Source organism: Rhinolophus hipposideros, assembly GCF_964194185.1.
Source record: "Rhinolophus hipposideros genome assembly, chromosome: 18".
NCBI lineage: Eukaryota > Metazoa > Chordata > Mammalia > Chiroptera > Rhinolophidae > Rhinolophus > Rhinolophus hipposideros.
Genome location: NC_138064.1, coordinates 19,047,076 through 19,055,091, shown reverse-complemented (window position 1 = coordinate 19,055,091; position 8,016 = coordinate 19,047,076). Strand labels below are relative to the sequence as shown.

Below are 8,016 nucleotides of genomic sequence, written 5' to 3'. Positions count from 1 at the left end.
ACCCGCAAGCTCTCCGCTGTCCCCAGAGGTCTTGAAGCCTGACGGTTGTTAGGAACCACAGCAAAATGCAGAAGGCTGCTGCCTCACCACCAAGAGACTCCACAGAAAATTAAATTAAATTAAACACGCGCCCAGGGACCAAAGAAAATAGATCCCCTCCGCCCCCCCCCCAATAGGAAATCAACACTTGTGCGCACAGGGAGTGCAACGAACCTAAAGAGATGCCCACTGACGCGCATCCCCTTAAACCGCCGCGGCTGGAGCTCAGGATGGGAAGGAATTACCGACTTTCCTTTAATCCGGAAGCAAGGAATAAACAGAGCGCGAGCAAATTCTGAATCTTATTTTTTAAACAACAGCAACAATACAATTGTGTATCGAGCAAAGTCTTCAAAAGACGTCACCCAGAATACAGTCCTCACTTAAAATTTCGTCTACACTTCACTGCTTTTGATTAACACGATATCCTTTACATATAGTGATAGCATTAACCTACCGGGCTATTTTGAAAGAAAGAAAATCAGACAAGTGTAGAAACCATATTTATTTTTTTAAAAATTGATCATACCTGTTTTTCTTAGGGGTGTAAGGAGAAATAATGCCTGCCTGGACAGAAGCTGCAAAAAATCAGCAGGAAAATTAAAAACCCCAATTTATTCAAAATACCTGCATCAAATCAATCTCCCTTTGAGGCTATTTATATGAAAAATTGAGCAAAATGTAGAACTTCTTACATTATAATATTTACCTCTATCATCTCAGGCAACCAGAGAATAATCAAATCCATACATTTATTTCCCCTCTAAAGTTACTGCTTTAATTTACCAGCCTAAAAGATAATCTGTCCTTTTAGCTAATCCTCTAAAATGAAATATTTATTTTAAAGATATTCCTCCACAGACCAGCTGTAACATTTCATTCAATAATCTCAGCAAAAGATCCGAGGGGAGATGAAAATGTTGATGGCAGGATTATCGATCTGCTCACTCAGGAGTCCAGTCTCATCACCTGCTTGTCTTTAATTTTTAATTTCAGCATTCTTTCCCCAAGGGAAGAAGCCCAGTTGAGAAGTTATACCAAGATTGGGTTAAGAGGAGAGTGGAAGGAAGGCAAACTCAACCAGGAACTTTTTCTAAGATCAGTTGACAGAGGAAAGTAACTCATCACATTGGCTTAAATTAAGTTTCTAGCATAAAATATTTTCCATGCTAGTACAACCTCAACAAATCAATCACGTACATCCCTAAGAGAAAGAGATCATCCAAAAAGAGATCAGCCAGAAAAGGAGAAGGTAGGATAGGGAAGAAACACTCAAGTTTGGGGAAGAAATGAGGTAGGTCAACAGAAAGGCTGGATTGAGCCTCAACTCTATTCCTGTCTTTGGAGGATGGACTGATATATGCTGGCCTGACCTTTGGGTCAACAACTAGTTTAATTCTACTGTGATCTGCAAAACTGGGAAGCTTATTCCTTGGTTCAAAGTGAAACCCAGCCTTTGGCTTCATTTGAGTGAGCCTCCAGGCACTGTTAAGAGGTGCTTTAACATAGACAAAGCAGGGAGAAATCACAATTTTGCACTTCATCCTCTGTCCTCCGAAAACAGGATGTTCATCCCGGAAAAGGAACCCTGCCCACCCTGCAGGACACGAATCTAGAAATGCTGCTCAGGAACCATCAAAACAAAATATACCAAAGCTAGAGAGGGGAGGAGGAGCCAAGGGAAGAAAGTAAAATTTTGCAATCTATATTACAGAAAAACCTGTCCCCCTTCAACTGCCCCAAAGGAATCTTCTTTTAGACAATATCTCTCCTTGTTATCATGCACCTCTTAAATCAAATGTGATTCTGTATGTAATGCAACTATTATAAATATACCAAGCAGCTTTCCTTACCTGCCACTACATTTAATTCCTTCAGAACCGTTTCCTCCTCAGCGCTGCAACTTTGAATAAAAAAGAAACACTGAAACTGTGTTCTGCGTGTTATTCTTCCTAGGAAGAAAGTGACAAAGAGACTATTTTACTTTTTAAAACCATTATTTAGAGCTACAGTATACCAAAGGATCAGACCTAACTTGCTTTCCTAAAACCGTAAGGATTGGAGGTCTCAAATATCTGCATAGATAACGGAATGTAGGCAGTCTGCTACTTACATCACAAACTGTATTACTCTAAAATATTTTATCCCTAATTGTTTTTTACTTTCAAATTTACAATATTCATAGCATTCTGTATTTTCACTTCTGTTTCTATGGATAATGATTTTATATACATTTCAATGGAAAATTTTCAGTTCAAGATGTACACCAAGAGTGAACTTGGGGTGGGGAGAATGCAAACGGAAAGAAAGAAGATAAACTTATAAGAATCTGAACACACTAACTTTTTATTCAGTTTGATTCAAAATAATATTAAACTAATAGTGAAATAGTTTGATATAACAGCAATCAACATTTAAAGTATTTTATGTTTCAAAGTATGGCTCAAGGAACACCCATTGCTTAAATGCACTTAGACATAACAAGACAATATTTTTTTATTGGCATCATTGACACCTATGAACAATAGCCTAGTAAATAGATTAAGGTTTAACCTTCCTTTTCTTTGGTGGCTGTTTAGAGACTTTAAAAGAACAGATAACTCATTTCAACAGGAATCTACTGATATTTACCTCTACATAATCTTTAGCTAAAACATGGAATGCCAAAAACAAGCTTTTGTTAGCTTGACCTCCTCCACCCCCAACAACAAAAGTTTATCCCCAAACCCATGTTTTTATTTTAGATGTATTGATCTTCCAGTGTAAGGCTTGGCCTTTTAAATACCAAATGCAATCAGTGGCCAACAACCTGACTTCTTCTGGAGAGTGAGAAGGAAGCAGAATGGGAAATTTCTTTGAATTGTTTGGTGACTTAGTACAAATCCTGGTCAGTAAATCCTGATGCTTTGAGCTAAATCTACTGGTAAATAATTAATTACATTTCTTAGACACTATAATCTTTATCTTGGTAAATAGAGAAAACACAATTTTGCCAAATAGATCATTCCATTTAAGTAATATCTTAAAGGCAATTATTTAAATATCACAAAACAGGGTTATATTTTGTTTAAATTAGACATTTAACTGAAGATAAAATGTGACTTGTCCATAGTTTAAAAAGAAAAAAAGTACAAATTAACTGGCCTAGTCTTTTATGAGTTTATTAATACCATTTAAAATATTACAAATAAATCAATTACATTTCATGCATTTAAAATGCAAGTCTAAAATGTTCCAGAGAAAGGCTTTTCATTTCAATGTGAAATATCCAAATTATTTCAACATTACAATGAGCAATTAGTTTGCAGAATCTGCAAACATTTAAATGTATTGTCAGGAGTATTTATTAACAGTTAACAATATTACCTTCAGGAAATACACAAAGGCCAAAGTTAGTTGAGTTTCACTTGGACAATTTATTTAATACACGGGTTTTGGTAGACCCAGTTATGAAATATAGGAGAACTCTCACTTTAACTATGCCTCAACTGCCAGCAAATGCAAATAAGAACATGCTCCATTAAATTAAATGTCATCCCACATTTATCAAATATTGTCTTAGTTACAGTTTGATACCTATCTAAATTCATATTCGAGCAAAACTAGGCCCCGAAAGTGCGTTTGTGGCTCTGCACCTCCAGAAGTGAATTCAAAAAACCCGCAGCTCGTCAGAACTGCAACAATAACTCTTAATATTTTCTTGTAACCAAAAAAAAAAAATCAACTTCAATATATTTTGAAATATTTACTGGAAGTAATGTACAAGAAAAATACTATACAAAATCGTCTCCTGGACAACTGCACCTCACACCCATACACTGGTGGAGTGATAGTTAATTGGTAACTAATCTAGAACGATTCTCCAGTTGTACAAACCAATAGGTTCAGATATATTTTACAAAGGATTTTTCCCCTATTTTCCCTCTTTTGGCATTTAAACTACAGCTTTGTCTGAAATAAACGATAGCTTCTTTACTTGTTCATAAGTTTAAATCACACCAAAAAAAAAGTTTAACCCTAAGAATCTTCAATGAATTGCAAGAATTTACAGAAACGGGTACTACACAAATTGATGTCTGAACTAGCAAAAGAAAAAAATAGGAAGGTTAGGCTCGGGAGGGGTGAAAAACGAGGTAGAAAAGGACAAACACGGAGATAGTGAATCTGGTCTCACCGGAAAGGGATATTTTGCATAAGAAAGACACCTACCCTCACCCCTACCCCCACCCCATAAGTTAATGAGATCAAAATAACTTTGGGATCAATATTAGCAGTTTCAAGAGAAAAGATTTGCTCACTGCTAGAGGAAAAACTAGGCGGGAATCAAAGTGGAAAGATGCCGGGTTTTTTTTCTTTAGGTTTTTAGTTTTTTAAACAAAAAGTGTTATAAAGATGAAAGATGGCTGCTGCAGCGATTCGCCAAGACTGCCCCTTAGCTAAAGTTGCATCGGTTCCACCTCAGGGAACAAAGAAAAAGAGGCAGAGCTGACACTGAGAGAGCTAAACTTTGCAAACTCCGGATCTCGGTGCGGCCAGATGGGCACCCCCACAAGCTCCGACGGCTCGGTGCAGGGTGGGCAGCGGCCCGGCAAGACTCTCTGAAGCCCAAACGCCCAAGACTGCTGTTCTGGAACCAAGTCAGCGGCTGCCCCGCGGGGATGCCCTACGCGGGCCTCCTGCCTCGCCCTCCCCACGGCGCTTCTCAACCTAGCTCTGCTGCGTTGTTCCCACCCCAGCCGAGGCCCCACGTCTCCCACGCACCGGATTCGTCCAGCTCTACCTCCAGTGGCCGCCTCCTATTAAATACAGGCCCCTCACACCCTGGGATGGAGGAGAGAGGATGAGAATTAAAGGCCTGGCCAGGCTCAGGTTCGGGCTGTGCGGGGCTCCGACAGTGTTACTGGGTGGAGAGGGAAAGCCAGGACCTAGGACGGCAACGCGTGTTACTTACATGTCCATATTTCCTTTACAAAGTCACAGAGGAAGTTAGAAGAGAGGAACAGAGAGAGACAGAGAGCGAGCGAGCAGGGTGCAGTGGGCAGAGACCAGGACAGCCACGGCTCAAGCAGAACGGGGTGGGAGGGGTCGGGGAGAGGGACAGGCGAGGGGTGCGTGTCACTCCAGGCCGTTGCGGTGCCCGGGCTCAGGGGGCTGCAGCAGCTCCGGGGAGTGGCAGGGCGGGCTGCCCGCGGCACTGTGCTCGCTGTCGGTGTCGCTACCCTTCTTGCCGCCGCTGCCAGAGCCCGCAGAGCCGCCGCCGCCACCACCGCTGTGCGTCTTCACGTGCTTGCTAAGGTGGTCGCTGCGCATGAAGCGCTTGTTGCAGACCGGACAGGCGAAGCGCTTCTCGCCCGTGTGGGTCCGCAGGTGCCGCTGCAGCTCGTCGGATCGCGTGAAGCGCTTGCCGCAGAAGAGCCAGTTGCACACGAAGGGCCGCTCGCCCGTGTGCCAGCGCAGGTGCGCCTTGAGGTGCGACGTCTTGCCGTACACCTTGCCGCAGCCGGGAATGTGGCAGCTGTGCAGGCCCTTGCGCCGAAGGCTCGCCCCGGCGGGGCCCAGCCGCTCTGCCTCCTGGCAGTTGGGGCAGTCGCAGGTGGCGCGGCCCGAGTAGCGGCGCGCGGAGGAGCGCGGGGAGCCCCCCAGCGGCGCCGACGGCCCGGCACTCAGCATTGAGCTCCCAGCGCCGGCCAGCGGCGACGGGGCTGAGTCCGGGTACGAGCCGGGCAGCACCGGCTTGAAGCCGTCCATGAGGTGCTGCCCTGCGGGGCTGAGCAGATGCGAGGAGGCGCCGCTGCTGAAGGCTGAGTGGCTCAGGCCTGAATAATCCGAGTTGTAGCCTCCGAGAGGTGAATGCAGCGAGGTTTGGAGCCCCCCGGCGGCCGGGTGCAGCGAGCCGGGAAGCGCCGCCGCGCCATTCGGGTTCTGCACGTCGATCCAGCCAGCGCCCACATCCCACCAGCTGGAGGCGCCGGCCGAGCCCACGTCGCTGGCGGCACCCAGGCCCGGGTGCGAGGGCTTGAACCACGACTCGTATGGGTGCGCCATGCCCACGCGCGGGTAGATGCCCTGCAGCCCGTCCACCGAGGTGTGCACCTTGGAAATGAACACCGGCTGGTGGGAACCGTCCTGCGAGTGCGCAGAGGAGCCGCCACCACCGCCGCCGCCCCCGCCGCCGCTGCCCCCCGAGACGCCAGGGGCCTGGAACACCGAGTAGTCGTTTGCGAAAGGGGAGCTGGAGGCGGCGGCCGCGGCAGCCGCGGCGGCGGCCGCGGCGCTGCTGGAGGTTAGGGAGAAGGCGCTGGAGCCTGGCGAGCCGCCGCAGCTGAACGAGTCGGAGACCAAGGCTGCGGCCGCCGCCGCCGCCGCCGCTGCCGCCGCCGCCGCCGAAGACGAGCCGCCGTTCCTGGAGGCCCCCGACACGCCGAAGCTTGAGAGACTGGAACCCACTACATTGCAGCTGCCGGAGGAAGAAGAGGAGGAACGTTTCCAGGGGTGGAAGCCTTTGCCGAAGGAAGAGGAGCTGTCCGAGAGGGAGGAGGGAGACGGGCTGGGGCTGCCGATCTTATTACAGGTAGCAGCAAGCATGGCCAGAGGAGTCGATCCCAACCTCGGTTCTTCCTGAGAGAAGGGGGAGAGGAGAAGGGGTGGGGGAGGGGAGGTGGGCAAAGGGCCGGTGGGGGTGGGGGAAGGAAAGAAATCTGCATCAGTTCTCCGGCAGCCTCCAAAACGCCCCACTGCACCCCATCTCTCGCTGCGGCGCGCCGCCACCAACTCACCTGGCTCCCCCAACTGCCCCGGCGCCCGGCTGCTTCCTACTCTACGGGAGGGGACAAGTTTGGCTGCCGGCGTCTGATTCGGAAGCAAAGCGCCATGCTAAAGAAGAGTTTGATAAATATTCTCACCTAAAACAACACTCTCCTGTGCACAAGGCCCCAGGCATTTCGAAACAAGTAAGCAAAAGTCCAGATTAGGGAGGAAAGAAGTTTCCTTTGCGGAGAAGCCAGGGGAAAAACCATTGGGTTGCTTTTAAGAGCTCTTCTCCTGTAATTCACAGAGAGCTTTGAAAATCCTGTTCCGGTCCCCAGAAACCCATCCTGGGTTGATTCTCCCTGGCCCAAAGAGGTAAACTAGAAGGCTGGCTTACTCGCTCTTCCTGCTTTCCTTTTTATTTTCTTTAAAAATGTCTACAATAGGGAAAAAAGAGAAAGAGAGAGAGAGACGGGTTCAACGTACCTGCAAGACAAGGCGGGCTGCGGAATTTTTTTAAGGGGAAGAGGGAAAATCTGCAGTTTGCCCAGGAGGAAGAATTTGCTTTCTCCTTAAGCCCGAAATCGTCGCAGGTAAAATGGGCAGGGCGCGCGTCTCCCGGGCAGGGAGCGGCCGGGCGCTGCGAGGTGGCTTGTCTAAATGCACTTCGAACCTTTTCCTGCTCTGAAAAAAAGTGACTCTGCCCCCCTCTCCCCTTTCCTTTTCTCCAAACTCACTTGTATTTAAAGGGGGAAAAAAAAAAAAAAAAAAGCTCTCAATAGAGACTGATAGCCCGTGGCCTGGCCGGGGCGACTTTAACCCCCTCCGATCGGCAATAAAAGGAAACTAATTAAACCAGCAAGAGAAAATCCTGAGACTCACCCCTAGAAGTGAAGTTGCCATCACACAAAAGTGCCCACTCCTCTCAGAGGATCTTTTTTATATTGATAAATCAGAGGCAGTGTTTTTTTTAGAGGTGTGCAATACAATGATCAGTTCCGCCCATTCCACCACAATTGTAGCTCCCTCTCCGGCTTTGAAGTGCCGCGGAGGCGCGGCCAGCCAATCTGCGGCCTCGCCGGGCCGCGCCGCGCGCGCGCCGTGAGGTCACCGGCGCCGCCGCCGACCGCCGCGGGGGGGGGAGAGCTGCGGGAGGGGCGCCGGGGACGGAGTGTGTGTTACAAAGCGGGTGTGTGATTGTGTAACTGCGTGTGCGACCAAGCTGCGGGA

General features: G+C 47.8%; 1 protein-coding gene across 2 annotated transcripts; it reads right to left on the bottom strand.

Annotated features, from left to right (window-relative positions):
- Positions 1–5,154: 5,154 nt before the first annotated feature.
- Positions 5,155–7,689, bottom strand: SP8 (Sp8 transcription factor; the record flags this gene model as incomplete). 2 transcript variants are annotated; one of them, XM_081079483.1, is made up of 3 exons in its annotated part: positions 5,155–6,653; positions 6,816–6,912; positions 7,669–7,689. In XM_081079483.1, the coding sequence occupies 3 exons, from the start codon at positions 7,687–7,689 to the stop codon at positions 5,155–5,157; spliced, it is 1,617 nt and encodes a 538-aa protein (XP_080935609.1). The 2 variants fall into 2 exon arrangements, with proteins under 2 accessions (XP_080935609.1, XP_080935610.1); XM_081079484.1 differs by lacking the exon at positions 6,816–6,912 and having other exon boundaries at positions 5,155–6,657.
- Positions 7,690–8,016: the final 327 nt, after the last annotated feature.